Source organism: Prinia subflava, chromosome 4 (genome assembly GCF_021018805.1).
Source record: "Prinia subflava isolate CZ2003 ecotype Zambia chromosome 4, Cam_Psub_1.2, whole genome shotgun sequence".
Taxonomy (NCBI): Eukaryota; Metazoa; Chordata; class Aves; order Passeriformes; family Cisticolidae; genus Prinia; species Prinia subflava.
Window position 1 is genome coordinate 38776202 of NC_086250.1, and position 18504 is coordinate 38794705.

General features: G+C 37.3%; 1 protein-coding gene across 1 annotated transcript in view; it reads right to left on the bottom strand.

Moving 5' to 3' along the window:
• Positions 1-2242: 2242 nt before the first annotated feature.
• MYRFL (myelin regulatory factor like) overlaps positions 2243-18504 on the bottom strand; it is a 39962-nt gene continuing 23700 nt past the window's right edge. Inside the window, exons 14-25 of the mRNA XM_063394997.1 lie at positions 15500-15663; positions 14841-14904; positions 14035-14120; positions 13188-13259; positions 13019-13065; positions 12739-12903; positions 8303-8377; positions 6045-6132; positions 5760-5834; positions 4712-4820; positions 2584-2658; positions 2243-2490 (exon numbers count right to left, since the gene is read on the bottom strand). Coding sequence (XP_063251067.1) covers positions 2404-2490; positions 2584-2658; positions 4712-4820; positions 5760-5834; positions 6045-6132; positions 8303-8377; positions 12739-12903; positions 13019-13065; positions 13188-13259; positions 14035-14120; positions 14841-14904; positions 15500-15663 — 1107 coding nt within the window. The 3' untranslated portion in view covers positions 2243-2403. The remainder of the gene's footprint in view (positions 2491-2583; positions 2659-4711; positions 4821-5759; positions 5835-6044; positions 6133-8302; positions 8378-12738; positions 12904-13018; positions 13066-13187; positions 13260-14034; positions 14121-14840; positions 14905-15499; positions 15664-18504) is intronic.

Consider the following 18504-nt stretch of genomic DNA (forward strand, 5'->3'; position numbering starts at 1 on the left):
GGCCCAAAAATGTAGAATTTTTGTTCAAAACGCACATGCATTATCATCTGTGACTGGTTGACTCTACCCTACAAAAAATTAAAGGCACAAATTTCTGATTCTTTTGTATCCAGAGTACCAACACCAGTTAGCCTCTGGAATATTATAGAACAGTGGTTTACACAAGAAATACTTCCCAGGAAAAACACCTACACCACAAAAAAACTTTTAAACACATAAGGTCAAACAAATGAGTCATTTAAGGAAAAAAAGCCAGACATTGCAATTGACCCCAACTAAGCACATGCATCTAAAAAAATTGAGAAGGAGATCCTTAAAGGAAATCCCAAAATAGTGACAAAAGAAATGCCAAATCAAGGCCTAGAAACAAATTAAACATTGTCAGGAAATAAATATACAATTAAGGCACACTGGTGTTTACAAAGACTGTGGCAAGGTCTTTTTTAGACATAAATTTTTCTTCCTAATGTTTCACTGCTAAATAACTTCATTCAGAGGACAGTTGTACAAATGTAGCTTTCACATCATAAATCTTTAAAACCCTACCATCTCTCTATAATATTTACTTTCTCTTCTCTACACAAAAAAGAGGATTGATCTAAATACACCCCACAACACTATTTACACTTTAGTTGATTATTACATCTGATTTTTTTCTGAGCAACTAATGTAAAATTTCATTTTAACAGCTTTTTTTAAAAATTGTATTTCCTAACTATAACCAGAAAGAATTTTCCCATGCAGGTGTGTATCCATACACAACTTAGAAATCATGAAGGCAAGACATTCTTTTTCTCAATATTTCTATTCTTTCATCATACTAACACAAATCATAAACACCAAGAAAAAATATAACCTGAATTTAGGAGTAAACAGTTCATTCCTGGTGTACAGTTTAAGAGGGGGAAAAATAGTTAGCTAAAATATAGCTCCTTGAAATAGCAGTAGTGTAGTTAAATCACACAGCTGTGCTGGTAATGATAGGACTGCTTTCTGAAATGGAAACACACAGACAACTGAATTGACCTGTTGTTCCCTAACTTACACTTATTTTAGAGGGCATTTGCAGAGTGCTACATTTCTCTTTTTGAGTTTTGGTTTGTTTTGGTCCTGTTAGCGAAAAAAAAAAAAAAAAAAAAAAGGGGTTTATATCTAAAAAAGGGCAGCAGATACAAAAAGAAGGCATATGCCTGTAGGACAGAAGCAGGTCTCCCTATTGCAAATAACATTTAATCATCTTCCCATCTTCTGAAAACTGAAGGGTATCCCAGCTCAGCAGTGTTCCTACCCATTTCTTGTCTGCTATACATACAATATCATATAACTTCACTTTGATCCACAGGATAATTTTATTTACACATCTGTAGCAGGATGTTCTGTCTGGGATGCCGTAAAAACTTGAGCAATGCAAATTTTGTAAAGCTGTCACTGGTGAGCTGAGAGGAGGTGTCAGGCTGCTTTTGGTTTTGAATTATGCAAAACCAAATCTGACACATCCACCCCAAAGTTAAACATACTGAGACTGAGGTGAAGGTGCAGCAGATATTGTGAAGTATCCTAATCTAAAGATGCTGAGCTGAAACAGCTGACCTGAAGACATATGACTGCCAGTGAACCACTTTATACTACAGAAGTACCATTTATATATAATATAAAACTGCCACTAACAATTGGCAGGGATTTCTACCATACTCCTTGGAGCATGTGTGGAGATTCCTCCCTTGGGTGGGGTCACCTCTTAAGGTGACCTCAAGATGTTTGCCCGCAATCATTGCTATGGGTAACATTGACCTCTACTCGAAATTTGTTTCTTTTTTGATATCTTTAATATCATTGCTTTGATATAGTGCATTATCATATGCTAGACTAGTAGCGTCAGCTTCTATACCATGCAGTAAATAATTCTGATTAAGATTTTTTGTCTAATCATTTATCATCATAAATCATTCATTTTTATACATCTGCATGACAAAATTGTACAATCACATGTGTATAATTCCTTAGACTTAAGCTGTTGACCAAGTCTGGGGCTAAGATTGGATCCAACCACACCTAGACTCCTCGCTGAGGAGTTCAGAAAGCCAGGAGTCATTCTGTACTTAGTGACTTAATGGGAATGCTTCTCTAGTAAACTTTGAAGCTCCCACTCCACCCACGACAACATCATATATTCCATTACCTCATGTCTTTTTAGAAACAGTTTCTAGAAATGCAGAGCTATGGTAGTTGTCAAACACTTTATTTTTCAACTTTTTTTTTTTTAATTTAAAAGTGAAAAAAACAAAGAAAGTCCCATAAAATCCAGAAAGAGGTTTAAAAAATATCCAGGGTTACTTGCAAGTCTCTTTTTCATATTAAGTGTTTCCTCATCTTTTTCTCAAAGAACAGAATATTTGCAACATTTTAGTTACACTGCCGATAAAAGTAGAAGTAGTAATCAGTAAAAAACATTCCAGCAAAGTAACGGTCTGTTGAGCAGCTAGCAAAACCCTGGAAAAGAAAAATAAAGGAGACTGATATAGGAACTTGTTTCAGTTCAAATGCTATTTGTCTTTTGCTTTGTGGCCATTTGGAAAGGCTTACCGGCACAGCCACGCGGAAAGAGTATGCGCTGTCGTACAACTTAGCCACAGGGAGAGCCCAAACGTGCTGGCGACCCTGAGGGATAATGAGAGACAGATCAGACAACCTCATTTTGTGGGAAAGAGCAGAGAGGGAAAGACTCTGGAAATACTGAATTGACAAATGCAGTGCAAGGTAACTGTGATACCAAGCCTTGATAACTACAGTCAAAGTATTTAAAGACCAAGTGCTGACTTTGAATGCTGATCAGCTCCACATGGGAACTGGCAGGCATCTGACACTCAGCTGGCTCCGAATAACTGGATTCCCTCACTCATTTTCTAAGCAAATCCCCCAATAAATAGGGATTGTTCCTGATGTGCTGGGTGGCCTAAGAGCTTTAATTTATAATACTAGCAAATGGCAGTTCTGCTGATTTTGGCACAGCAACTTTAGCAGTGCTAAAGAAGACAGAAATTTCCTCCATATATTCTAAAGATATGAGTAGTGTCTTTACTCAGTATTTCAAAAACAGATACCTGCAAGGTTTCATGCTATTTTTTATTACAGTGTTCTGCCATGCAAAAGTGAAACAACATATTTTGTACCTGAAATGTTTATGCTACAATGAATAAAATAAAATTCAGTCCTCACCTCGCTTTTACCTAATGATCCACAGTAACTTATATTTCTAGTGTCTCAACTCCATCTTTCTCTCCTCACTTCACTTTCTGACACATCCTCTCTGCTGGAGACAGCATGTACACATGACAAAACTTACATGGGACTGGTAAGTCCAAATTACTGCTGTTCTGCCTTTTGGTAGGGAATAAGCCTTCTTCCCAGCCCTAGAAAAATCCTCTTGAAAGAAACCTCTTCAACTAGGCAACATTTCTATTCTGAGTCACATCAAATCTGAAAGCTCACTGCTGCTGGAGGCTAGTTAGTTTTAGTCTTTTGATGTGAATTTCAGGTTGACACAGGAAATCTCTTTGACCTGTTTTGTCAGTAAGCTTCAAGTTCATTTCTGCATTGTGAAACTCTCTATGTCTGACTTGATTTCAATTCTGTTGAAATTACAGCAGACAGGTCAAAACTTGAAAATTCTAGGCCTTCAGATGACTTTGCCACTGTTACAGAGAAGTCTGAAACTTTTTGCAAAGACATTTGAAAAGTTGAACAAAAAGTCAGCTTAAGACTGGAGGTAACACAAGTAATTTGACTAAGCACAAAAAAAAATTAACTAAAAACATGTTACATATGTCAGCATGGATGAGAACTCTGAAGAAGACTCTGAAATTACTTCCAAATTCAGGGATGTTTCTCCTACAATGTGTTCAGAAATGCTATTATCATCACTTCTGCCTTTCCTACTGTTTTAGCCAGAATAAACATTTCCAAACAAACATTGACAAATGGGGGCCTCGAAGGAGTCCTGTACGTCCAGGGAACTAGAAGAGAGTTTAAAGTCTTAATCAGTTTACTGGAAATGCTTAAATATTTGCAAGACCTGGTCACTAAATATTTTTTTATTGGGAAAAGCTAACCTGTTTTCCCAGCTTTTATCCCCATTGAGGCAATCTAGAGAATGACACATAAACAACTTTGGCTTTTAAAATGAAGAATTTTCTGTAGAGGGATTTATTGCTAAAGTCCTGTTCACACAGAAATAAAGCAGAATACTACCATTATTACCAGAAAATTCTAGACTTTAAAATTGGAATTAATTACCTGTAAGATAATAATGGATATATATGGATATAATATGATGGATAATAATACCCGTAAGATAATCTACCCGTAAAGTAGATGAGTTTGGAGGACTCTCCTAAAGCTCTGAGTGATAAGTTATTCCCATTTCTTAAGTATGTCTGAAGTTATAATAAGTTGTAGTGGTGACTTAGGCTGAGGCAGAATCAGAACTGTCCTTGCAGACAATCATTGGATAGTTTTTTATAAAAGTCAGCAGAAAACTGGCTCCAACACAAAGATTGTATCTCATTATGGTCAGGCTAAAACCAGTGATGACTGACAGACTCAAAGTACCAGCATCTGGATTTCTTGCACTTCAACAGAGATCATAATTTTGCAGCCATTAGTTTTATCAAAATGATTCCCAAAAGCCAGAGTATTGCTACAAAAATCCTACCTGTGTGGTTTCTTGGAAATCCTTCCTACTGTTTTGGCTTGAAGAATAATAGGAGCAATAATTTCCAAATGTGACTTTGCAGAGAAATATAATTAATGGTTCTGTGGTGCTTCAAGAAACAGAGAAAAATAAAGATAAATGACTTTATTAAAAATAAAATTAGATGCCCCCAAACCACAAACCAATATTCAAAATAAAGTCATACTCAGTGAAACTCTGAATATGATGTATTAATCCCTCCATGAGAGGGCTGTACTATTAGATTATAATGGCATACATTTAAAAGACAAAATTTCAGTGGCTGTAGAAAACAAGCAGACACTTCAGTATTACTGTTATATTTCATCTTATCTGAAAAAGGCAGATGTTTATAGAGATAACATTGAAGATCAAAAGACTGGATGAGTCCTCTCTTGCAGAGACAAGAGTTGGTTTGGCAGCTATTGTGGCTATTGCTGCCTTTCTCAGAATAAAAGTGCAAAAGAAAGGATTAGTTCCCTCTGGGAGGACATGATGGAGGTGGGCCTTTGAGGAGAAGATACCTTCTGAAAGGAATAGGTCTGCTGCTTTTCCCTGCTGTAAGTCACAATTTTATGCAATACCAAAAGTTCCTGCACAAGAATCCCCCTTTCACAGGGCTTGGCACAACAGGCCCAAAGAAGGTACTCTCTGGAGTTACTTATGCTATATTCCTAATAATGTTTCTCTACCACAAAAGAAAAATCAGATCCCTAGGCCAGAGACCACAATCCTGCCTATACACAAATACATATCTGCTCAAATGATTGTTAGGATAGAAGCTTAAGACTTTTGGATTTCAATACCTGCAACTTTGGATTGATTTTTCCTTGAGCTGACAATGGTATTGGGCCTATGCAACAGCAAGGAATCTACCCAAAAAGTCTACATTAACAATTTAGTTCTGCATAGATTTCTCCCACTCCTCTGAATAGGACAAATTTGTGTAACAATAGACATCAGGCAAGAACTTCTATCAAATAAAGAATCACTGTTTTCTTTTGTATGTATTCCTTTTAATTGCACTTACTTTATTTCCAGTGAGATTTCTACATCCGTGGGTGTATATTTGTTAATAGGAATGACATAGCTGTAGTTTCCAGACCTGAAAAAGGTTGCATTAATGCACATGGGATTTTGAGATAGACAGTATCTTCACCAAAACATGGAAATCATATTTAAATTTAAACAGAAAAAAAATTAAAAAGGTATCAAAGACTACTGCATGCTACAGGAAACAACTGTGAGCAGGAGCCAGCCAGGCCACAGTAATGGTGTTTTATTCCACCATAGCATAATATTACAATTCACTCACCTGCACTGCAGATTTTTACTACAATAGCGATTGTCAATGCTTTGCTGAGTTTCCAAAATCTGTATGGAACTTATTGTTGTATCAATCCCTAAAAACATTAAGAATAATGGTTTATTCTTGATTATTTCAAAAATCTTAGATAAGAGCATAATAAAGCTGCAGTTAGTCTACTGCCTTGATTGCCATGACAGGACTTGCTGCAGATCTAAATTAGCACTCAGTTAAAAGCCTCTGGTTGATTACCTCCATTCTAACATTGGAGACAAGATCCTTGTTCAGTTTGCAAAGAGAAATATCCTGGGAACCTAACATTGCACCTTTTTTTTTTGCAGAGATGTTGAAGGCTACTTTGATGGCAGCCCAAGTAAAACTCAAATGTGTCAATATTCATTTTAATGTACTAGAAGCCATACTCATTCAAGTAACCATTAATTTGAAAAATCTTATCTTTGTTGAGAGGAATCAACACAACAAAACTTGTTTCTAATTCTCTGTGGAAGAAAACGACCCAAGTTAAATGAAAATTATAATTTCTTCATATAATTTTGCCTTGAACTTGCAAAAACTTTTGTTTTTGCAGGAGTTTTGTAATATTCTACAGATAGATGATGGGTATAACCACGATAACATTGTTTTTCCCTTTGGCAGACACGACTTGTCTGAGAGTGCTGTCCAAATCCTTCCTGAACTCTGGCAGCCTTGGTGTCATGGCCACTTCTCTGGGGAGGTTGTTCCAGTGCCTGACCAACCTCAGGGTGAAGAATCTTTTCCTAATATCCAGTCTAAACCTCTGCTGACACAACTTTATACTGTTCTCTTGGGTCTTATCGCTGATCACCAGAGCAAAGAGATCAGTGTCTGCCCCTTTGCTTCCCCTCATGAGGAAGCTGTGGGCCACCAGGAGGTCTCCCCTCAGTATCCTCCTCTCTAGGCGGAACAAACCAAGATCTCAGCTGCTCCTCATACAGCTTCTTCTTCTGACCCTTCACCTGGTCTTACAACGTGGTGCAGAAAGCACAAGGAGGACTTGGTTCAGCAGGCCCAAGCCCTTCATGTCATGTTGTGCACACTGGGTTTGTGTTTCTGCTCTTCTGGTCTACAGCAACCATTCCCTACTTTGCAGAGAAACGTGATGAGTATAGGGTGACCTATTCTCTGACTATAAAATCTCTGTTTTAATTAATTAATACATTAATATACTTAATTTTCAGCATGCAAATATCTACAAGTGACAGTGGGAAATTGAGCATCTTCATCTCAGAGAAGTAGCACAGGAGAACATTTCCCTGTGACACAGCAACTCATTACAACATGTAACATAGTGATGCCTCAGAGGATCTTGTCTGAGTTGTGTGTAACCACTCAAAAAATCAGAAGGGGAATAGTTTTTCCCAGATCATCCCACTGGGGCACATCCAGGCAACAAGCAGAACCTGTGTTCTACTCCTCACCTGCTTTAAGTGCATGGTCTAGATGTCTAAGTCTAGATGTTTTATCATCCAAATATTGCCTAGTCCTTAATCAAATATTTATATTAAAAAACCCAAGCCTTAAAGCAGAGGATCCACATAAACCTAAAAGACACAAGGCCTAATCCTGCTCATACTGAATGAATGCCAGAGCATGCTGTTGTAACATATGTAGTCAGCAGATACTCATCTTTACATTAAAAAAAACCCCAATATTTTCAGCTCAGGCTGGCTCTGACAGCAGTGTACAGTAACTAAAAAGAGAACCTGAAATCAAGCCAAACTTCCTGTGTCAAGGAACTTCATTTCATCTCCTCTAAAGGCAGTGTCAGGATCTGAAGGTGGAGATGGCCTCTCTGAGCAGCTGGCATTTTAATCCCTTAGGTGAGATGAGACAAATCAAACACTTCCTTCACACTGTATCATGGGTTTCCTGCACACAACTATCACACATCCTTAAGCACAAGATTTTAGCCCCTGTCAAGGAAAATGCCACTTGTCATTTTATTGTATCTGAAGTCAAGCCTAAGAACTCCCTAGAGAGGGTAATCAGAATGTCTGTAAAAACCTAATGAAGATGTAAAAATAAACTGAAATTTACAGTGAATCACAGGTTTCCTGTGGTTCACAGGAACTTGCCTCACAAGTGTTCATTCTAATCCTCTGTAATGGTGAATTATAACTGAAATGTCTCTAAATTCCAGAAGCAGAATTCCAAGCCTAAAAGTAGATCTTGAAAGTTATACCAGTAAATATTTTAATTTTTTTTCATTTAAATATAGGACTTACAGTCATTTCCAAGATCAGGTCTTCCACCGGGTTTTTTGACTGGATCTCGTTTGGGTAACAGGTCACTTTTGTTTCCTGTGAAAGGATGAATGTAAAAACATTGCCCAAATTAGCCTTGCATGATTGTAACAGCAAAGTATGAATACAAAACAAGAAGATATTCTGTTAATTATCTCTTGAATAAAGACATGTAACCACAAGAGATATCTTTAAAATACAAAGCACCTCCATTCAGAAGATATACACAGTCAAAATAAGTTTGCAGATAACAAGGAAAAAGTTTTTGAAATCTGCAGAATATGAAAAACATTTCCAAAATGCAGCCTAATATAAAATACTTCATTACACAGAGAACATCACCAATTTCTACAACAGAGAGCCAAGTTTAAAGTCAATATGCAGCCAGACACTTCAGCACTAATCTGATCATAAAGCTACATCTTTCTTATTAGTGTGAAAATGGCATTAGGAATTATAGGCATCTGGCATGCAAATATAGGCTGGGGGGAACAACTTTGATTTTTGAATGTGAGATGTTATGATACTGAGGACTGAGCCAGTACTCCAGAGAGAGCGTGCATAACCAAATTTAAAAAGCTGATACACATCTCTAACAACATGATCATCATGTTCACTGATGTCACCTCTGTAACTTCAAACACGGAACTAGGCTGTGTAATATAAGCTGATGACTTTTTTTTTAACTGTTATTCTATTAATTTTCTCAACACTTGCCTAGAAAAGTGAACTTTAAAGGTCTTTTGAATAACCATCATATAGTACAACCTGGGGAAGGCAAATGGCCCTTCAAGCCCATGGGAAATGGTTTAATGCTATTCCTGTGCTTCTACACAGATTGCCAGCTAAGAATCTGTTCAGAGACACATTAACAGTAAACTGGCCCTGGGAAATGTTGATCTTGCCGAAACTAGTTTGCTTCATCAAATATAATTTTTGAATACCAAAATACTCCATTACCATGTTTTCAAAAGGAGACTTTCTGATTTCAGAATGACTGTTTCATGAAAGGAAACAGGGATCAAAATGCATTATTATTGAGACTGAAACAAGACAGCTGGATTGACCTTATTGTTTTCTTATTCATTTCAGATTTGGATTTCATTTCAGTATTGTTAAATAAGAAAATCCAGACTTTTCTCATGCTAGTAGATGACCAAGAGCATGGAGTAACATTAACAACTGGAATCCAAGGGCCCAGAGGTAACGTAACACAAAATTATCTTTGGGATTTTAATCTGTCTTGTGTTTTTTTATAAACCTCTCATACAGCTGACAGCTATTCCTTGAATCCATTTCCTATTTACTAGCTCATCACACACATCTACAGGTTCTGCCAGATTTAGTGGTAACTGCTGCATTTAGTAGTCATCTGCTGTCCCATTTCATTATACAGTTCCACACACCTAGAAAAACAGCTACTGGACACATGCAATCACTTAGACATGTACACTCATCTTGGAGCAGATCTAATAAAAGTATGTATATTCTCTCATTCCTCCCTTTAATTCACAAACTAATTTTCATATATTCATTTTCTCCTGATTTCTCTAAATAGTCCAGCTATGCTAGCAATACATTAAACATTGTAAATTTGTATTTTCAGTAACAGAGAGCTATTCTGTAGAAAACTATATTTTCTAGTAGAGGTAAAAGATTGTTCTATGTAGATAAAATAGTTCAGCCCATACAAGTGTTGGTAGGAATATTCATTAAAAACTTGGAATTAGTAAACACTTAAGAGTGTGATTCTTTTGCAGATAGTGGAAGAAAGCATTAAGCAGTATCAGAATTTTGTACAAAAAAAAGGACAAAGATAGATTTATTTCACTAAGATTTCAATTATTTAAACTGAGTCAGTAACCAGCACAGAAGTTTATTTTCATTTGGGTTTTTAGTCATCATAAATTTACCATTTCATTGTTCTTTCAGATATTGCAATCTAAATTTTGAATACAAGGTGCCAATTGAGAACACCAAGAACTACCACAAAGCACCACAGCAACCTTCATAAATTGCAAATAAAATTCCACTCTCTCACATATAGTAACACTGAGGGTTTTCTCAAAGGCCCATGTGGAGTGTGAAGAACAAATTCAATAACAAAAATAGAACTACAAGCATTACAAGAACGCAGTGAGGAAAACCATCATCTTGAGATAAGATTAAGAAAAATACATCCAATAAATGTAGGATCCTTTTTTCCCCTCAAATACTCTATGGTTTTAATTCAAGTGAATTGTAATATTCTATAAGTAGCGTGGGAAAAATCTGCTGATGATTTCTCATTGTGGTGGTACTTCACTATGAATTTGCTAACTACCCTCTGAAGGCAATAAATGTGAATGCATGAGGCTGACCAAAACCCACCAGGAGCTCTCACCAACCTTTTACTGTGAGGGGAGAGACAACAAGGACAGCTCCTGGTTATTGGTGACACAACATCAAGGGGAGAGCAATGAGCACTAATGGCATGAAAAGCAGAGAGCAGAAAAGGCCCAGATGCTGAAGGGTATTCACAGTCCTCAATTCCACTGATATCAGTGGAAGTTCAAAAGCCTACATCCTCCAGAGAAATCAGTTAAAAGAAAATATGAGGGAAAAAGGTCACATTAAGCTAGATGACATGAAGATGTACTGAGTCTTTGTTTAATAAATTTTCTCCTGCTTATGAATGCTTTTGTTTCTACTTGAACTTTCTGAACAGCCTTTTCATCAACAAATCCAGGATGCAAAAGATTAGGAGCCACAGAGGATGCACTCTCTAACAGTCTGCACTCACTGAATTAAAGTATTGCATTGTGGAGCAATTGTGGAGCAAAAGGTCTGCAATAAATCCTAAATTAGTATTTAATTTAATTGCAATTTCAAACAGTTCTACCTTTCCATGAATCGGACTAATCAGCTGATTCTAAAGGATCCACTTTTTCTTGATTATTCCCCATATTTGACTCTTAGCTTTTTGTTCTGAAAACATTTTCCTTTTCATTTATCTTGGCTACAGCTACATTAAACAGCTTGTTGGTTTTCCTTCTGTTTGGATTTCATATTGACATTGTTACCTTCCATCTGGGGATATATTCAGGTTCATTAAACTTGTGCAGAACTGAAATCTTTCAGTAGCTTGTGTACTGTGCTGATTTTTCACTCTTGGATCCACTCTTAATGCTATTTGGAGCATAAGACCTTGAGAAGGTAATGCTTTGTGTTTATTCTTATCTTCTCTTTCCACCTAATATCAGAAGCAGCCAGCTGAGGATAGAAGGTTTTCATATTTCATTTTCACCCATCTACAATTCCCTCATTTATAAATGAGATTAATGTCTTCTTAATTAATCAACACTCTTTCAGGCTTCAGAGCAATATAAATCACCCAGGTATGACCTCTTGAAAGCACTGTACTGAGCTCTGTCTGCCACAGGGCTTACTGCAGCACTGACCATAAGGATCACAAGGACCCCTCACACACAGCTTGTCTGCAGAGTAAAGAATGGCCAGTGGGTGAGTCCCACTGAAGCAGCTCATGCTGAGAGTGTCACAGCAATTGGTAATGCCTGCCCTGCCAGACATTTGTACTTCAGAGGCTGAACTGCATCCATCCCCGGTTTCACGTCATTTTGTTGATTGTGCTGCAAGAATTGCTCCCAAGGCCAAGACAGGAAGAGTATGAATGCTGGTTTAGTAACATTAACACTTGTTTCCAGACACTGCATATGTTAAGGGCTGGGAAAGAGGAATACAGATTCCCACAACTTATTCATACCTTTATGCATTAACCCTGTCTTATAAATATTATAAAAGTTGTAAACAAGGGATCTTCTCATACACTACACATATAATATCTGGCAGACAATATCAGTAAAAGAAAGAATTAATTCCAGTAAAAGTATTTTATTTTACAGAGCTCTGCGTTCAAATAATACTGCTCAAAACCCCTGCCTTAACAATCAGAGTTTTAAGTGTAAGTTTTATGTTTTCAGGCTGTTGGCATTCTGTCTCTGCTCATAGAAAAGATGTAATACCACCACATTGTGTTACGATTCAGTTTTTTGGGGGGGTTTTACATCTGTTAATTCATTCTCTACTCCCCCTAATCAACTTCCACCCAATTGTAGCCAAAGGCTAATTAAAGGGATTAGGGACTTTTCAGTTCACATGAAATAATTTACCAAGAATGGCCAGGAAGAACAGTGACATCAGACAAAACATCTTAGGGCCCCAGATTCTTAAGGGTAACTAGGTCAGATTTTTCAAAAACATATTGACTGTAGTGATGATTAGTTACATCAAGATTTTTTAAATCCTCTGGGCTAAGCTCTTTTCTAGAAAGCTAACTACCTTCAAAGATTCTTGCCCCTTCCCCCACACTTTCCATACAATCTCTGCTCAAATTATAAATAATTAGATTTTCAACTTACGCTTTTCTTTTCCACTGCTTTTTTCATAACTTAGAGATTTGACTTTTGGTTGATGAATTGAACAACAATAGACCTTGTCACAAGGCAAAATGTCACAGAAATTCACTTCAGGGATCCTGCTGATGGGCTGTGTGCTGTGAGAAACTGTGCTTTCCCTCTGCAATGCTAAAGAATGAAAAAAAATTTTAAAAAAAAGTCAAAATATAATTCTCACAAATGCTATGTACTGGCATTTTATAATAGCCCATTATGTGTATGCAGACCAGCAGAGACACAGTACCTGCTGTGGTGGTAGAGGGAGAGACTAGAACAGAACTTGAGGTACTGCTGATGAAGAAAAACAATTCATTAAGAAATGGACATTAGAGCTGAGGACCAAAACAAATTGATCCTCAGTCTATTACTGATTCTACTAATTTGAATTCCCTAATGATAATTTAGCTACTTGCCTGTAAACTGGATGTTTTTCAAAACGGCTGTCATGAATGCTAAGCAAATATAGGCTCCATATTGTCAAAGCACTGTAGAAAGAAAATTTTTCTGTAGATTTACATCCATCTTTTATGCAAAACAATATGAATAATACTTTGACAGCATTCTGTCAAAATGCACTCATGCAAGTGTTAACTATCTGACCACTTTCCCTTTAGTGGGAAAAATTTCAGCTGAATTTAATGGGGTTTAGATCAGATATTTGTATACAGTATTGTGTTCATATACTTGTATTCAACACAAAATAAGGCCAGTTTCCAACCTAAACAGAATCGCCACCAGGTCAAAGTACTCAGGTCACAAAGAGATTGTAAGCCACAGTTGTTGGACCAGAGACAGAAAATGGCAATATCAGAAGTCCAGAGCATACCTTCCTTTTCACAAGTCCAATGTCACAAGTTAAATTTTCAGTCACACAATTGCCCACCACTCTGGGATGGAGCTCAGCTTCATTTCACACAATAGAATCACTCTGTACATCAGAAATTGCACTTAGGCACAGAATGATGGGATAAAACCTGCAGAGTCCAGTTCTGCACCTGTAGTAAAAGCCACTGAGGTACACTCAAAGTGCATCATACATTGTGACATGGAGAGAGATCAGCTGTGTGTCCATCACATGAGTACCTTACTTTTATACAGTGGTTTCAATTTTCAGTATTACCAGGACTATTAATTGTTAATTTTAATGCATTGTGTTCTCTGAGTAGGAAGGGACAAGAAGAAGAAAAAGTGCTATATTGTTTCAGATAAGTAGAAAGGGGAAGGGAGAAACAAGTCAAATTGATGTTAACTAATTGTTACCATAGTGCCATAATAGCAATCAATGCTATTATAGTCACCCGGAAAATCTTCATGGAGCAAGATTCTTTGGTCTTTGACAAACAAACCTAGGGTAAAAAAAAGATTGGTTAATTCAAGTGGCACATATCTAAGCAACTACTAGTAGATTGAGAAATGCTACACCAGGTTGACTTTACATGACCCTTATTTTTTTCATGGTCACCTTTATATAGGGGTTCAACACCTACAGAGAAAAATTTCAGTAATTGAAAAGTCCCTAAGACTGTGAGTGCACTGCACACTGCTGATAGTGTAGAGGAACAAACATTACAGAGGAAGAAAGGATAGGTAGAAATAACAGCTCCTTGCCCTTTCTTCCTGCCGTTTTTCATTTTTTTGAAGTATTTCAAAATCAAATTAAGAACTCAGTAAATGTCCAGAACTAAAAGCTCAGTAGCTTTCAGTATATCATCAGACCGTGTTAAAGCAGGACTGGTATAAATACAGAAGAAAAGCACTTTCCAAACAAGTAGGATAATCTTAGATGATGGAGCACTTGACTGTCATTATGGTACAAAGCATATTTGACTTATTATTTTCTCTTTTGGCACTGGTAAAAGCAAGGGAGGGAAATGACCATTGGTTCACTTTAAAGAACAGGGCTTGGCAGCCTAGGAAGACTGTCTTGAAAAAGGCCAATATATCTACCTCCTCACTCCTATGATCCATTTGAAAAGGGGTATCCACTTCCTATATCATAATACAGGCAAGAGAAAGTGAAAGCAAGTCACAGTGAATGACTCAGACAAGGATTTAATTTCACTCACCTTCCTGGATTTTAGTGAGACTGATTTTATTGATGGCAAGAGACTATTAGCTCGACTATACCTGCTGTAAGAGACAAGAGCTCTTTAACATTCAAATGCTTCAGCAACTAATTAATGAAGAAAAGGCACTTTTAATGTGTCATTTTTAATGTCACTTGCTTTTGCAATTTTAACATTTACAAAGGGAAAGGCAGAAGTGTTGGCAGATTAATTTTCAAGGACAAAGGTCTCCAATTAACTCATTCAGGTGAATGGTCTTAAATGCTACATTTGATTTCAAAAAAAACTTGGGGAAGTGGCTTAGAAACAGGAAATATTCATCACTTCCACTGAAGTACCAATGAAGATTCTTTCTAGAAGAAGCTCTTCAGATTTGCCTTAGAAGCAATTTCCAAGTCTCAGAGCTGTAACTGGACATAATATACCCTTTACTTCATGCAATACAAGTAATTACAAAAATTACTGCAATTTAACAGCCATTTCAAACACTAATTTTGTCAGTGACTAAAAAATATATCAGAAATTTGGGGTCTTTTGCACAAATTAAATACTGGAAAATAGGTGAACTCTTCTGTCAAGCACAATTGGTTTTCACTTCTATTGCAGAGATCACTTTAACAATTTGTGTGACAATTAGAGAACATCCCAGCCAGAGGTACCTGACTTTGCTCTCTTCACTGACTGTCGACTTTAAACTGTTCATCCGTTTCAGCTTGGCCAGCTTCCTGTTCCACTGTTCCAGTTCTTCTATCCTGACTTCAAGATTGTTTGTTAGTTTACAAAGCTCCTTTACAGCACCAACATTCTCCATAAAGATCTGATCCTGAGAAGAAAGCAATGACAAAAGCAGGTACATAGCAGATATATGGTATATTCATCAATCAGATGTAACAAGCAGAAATGCACACAGAATTCATCTATGGAAACAAAAGTTATCTCAGTGTAGATGGCATGCACATATAACCATAAAACTCTTCTGTTAGATATTTAATATGGAGTAAAATCGAAAATGAGAACTTGCAGAAAAATTCGAGGAGACTAAAAGGCTTTTTACATCAAGAATTTAAACTGCATTATACCTTCATATTGTGCTGAAACCTTAACACTGCTCCAACAGGCATCTACGACTTGATTTTGAGTGCTGCAGCTGAACATAGATTTTAGAATCCCTTAGCAAAATGTACATCGAACCATCTCCCTACAGGCATTAGGTATGCTCAGACAAACTGGAGTTTCTATCCATGTTGTACACATAATGTTAATCACACAATAACATTAATAGAGATAAGACATCATAGAGATAAGTAAAACAGATTAAAAACCAAACCAGATGTCAAGCTGTGATTATAAAATATTTTGCTTTCCCCTTCAGCCTCTTCAATCTCTTACAGGAGTCTTGTAGGTTCTAATAACATGATCATCTCTGCAACTAAAACAGTTCAGACACCCTCCACTTACTCCTGGATATTTTAACCAGGAAAAGCCTCCTGTTCTATTTCCCCTACTCATCATCTAGGTATCCATCTGCTACTGGAGAAGCCCTCAGTATAACCATCCAGGTAGTAAGTATTTTATCCATTTCTGAGTCAAAATGGGCTACTGATCCACTGCAGGAACATAGCAGAAGAGTACTGTGTTTGCTGTGTTTGAAAGAATGGCTTTCTCATACTAATGTAGCACCAGACCAGTGCCATTGGATGAAGCTATTGCTGCAGTTAGTGTTGCCAAGTGTTCCAGTCTAGTCAAGTAATGCAGAAGTAAGGTAAAAACAGTTTTGCCTTTCACATTGTAAAAGCCATGCACACCTTTCTTTTAAAGGTGACTGCATTCCACAAAATAAGACAGCATTTCATGGAATCAGAATCAGAGCCCATTATCAGTGGCAAGTCACAAGCTTCCCTACTGCCAGAATAGCAACAGCCCATTTAAATAAAAAGTGACTTCAAAACAATCTCTTGTACCTAGAATTGTGAAATCACTTATATGGACCCTTGCCCTCATATCAATGCTACGTAGCAGCTGCCCTTTCCATTGTCTTCAAATCAAGCATGAATTGCTTCTAGGTGGCTTCAACTAGCTGAGAAAATTGCTCTTCTCACAAATTGAAGGAATACTCTATCCAAGGGGAAAAAAAAACTGATCAGGGTTTTAATGTCCCACTAGTGACAAAGTACTGAGCACAGGGCGACTGAGAAAAAAAGATTCCCTCTCAAAAAACCAAATTGCACATAGTTGAGACATTTCTCTAGAAAGTAGCAGAGCCTGGTTCAAATGTGTTATGCAATCAATTAGTTTTACAGAGTTCAACAGCTTCAGACTGACAAAGAGACTCAACATCAGCCAACACCCTACTTATCTGGAAATAAACTTGGAATATGAGATAAATGTCAAGGTCTCATCATCTGCCAAACTGAAAGAAAAATATAAAGCGCTGTCCATTTACTATTGAAGCTGCTGGGAACTGCAGAAATTTAAATCAGATGTTCCACCTGAACAAGACATATACCAAATCTCTGAATTCAAGATACATTTAAACTGTTAGACACAGATCTCTACCGATCCTGTCACCCCAAAGGTCGTGGAACTGACATTCATGTGCTCTACCAAAAGTGTTAGGAGAGAGAGGAGAAAGCACAGATTTATCTGACCATATTAAAACACCAAAGTGCCTATGAAGTAATCCCAGATCCAGTTCTAGACAAGTAGTCACGAAAATGCTAAGCAGCAAAAAAGCCATTGCTGTAACAATCCACTCCTGCTTGGGCCACGTATATAGCAGAATCACACCCTACAGGGATGGATAGAAAGCAGGCATTCTCCATTTGTAGGTCACATCCCTGGAAGACATCCTGGCAAGCACTCTCCAGAGACCCAAGGTACAGAGAAGAAAGGGAATGGTGGGCCCAAAAGGCAGAGCTGTGAGGCACTGTTAGAGATGGTATTTTGTGTGATATTTCAGCAAGGGAGAGATATGAGTCAAAAGCTCAATTCTCCAACCTCAGCTTCTGTCAGGCGAAAAACCCAACTACCCCAAAGAAATTCTGGAGGCATTCAAAAATGCAAATGATGCTACAGCTGTTATACAATATAATAGCAAGGCCTAAAGGGCAAAATTAACCTGGAGTCACCTACCACTACAGCTCTTCTACTAGCATGTAGAAATCATCTACAGGCTGGAACCCTGACCAAAATGAGTAAATTTTCTAAAAGTCTTCTTTTCAACAGTATCTCCAGAAGTGCTCTTTCCACAGCTTTATTCAAGGTACCTAATTCATACTTTTATATGGAATACAACCTAAAAGATTTAACCCATGAATTTAAATTATTTATAGCCTATCAAAAGATGACAAATGAAATACAATATTTTTGTAGATATTTTCTCGAAGTTTGGTGGTGTGAATGTGTTTTCTACAGAATAATGAAAGAATGCATTATGATAATGGATGGAGGATTGTGTTCATCATAACATCCAGACAAGATCACCTTTCTCTAAAACCTCCCTCTTCTCATTATCCAGCTGCAAGTGGGAAAAAGCTAGGAAGTGGTCTTTGGCATGCAGTGAATCAGCAAGAGCAGAGGGGCTGCTTTGAAACACGTGCTGTCTGCAGCCTTGTGTGACTGGACCCTGTGACTGACAGTCCCCTGCAGTCATATTTCTGCAGGA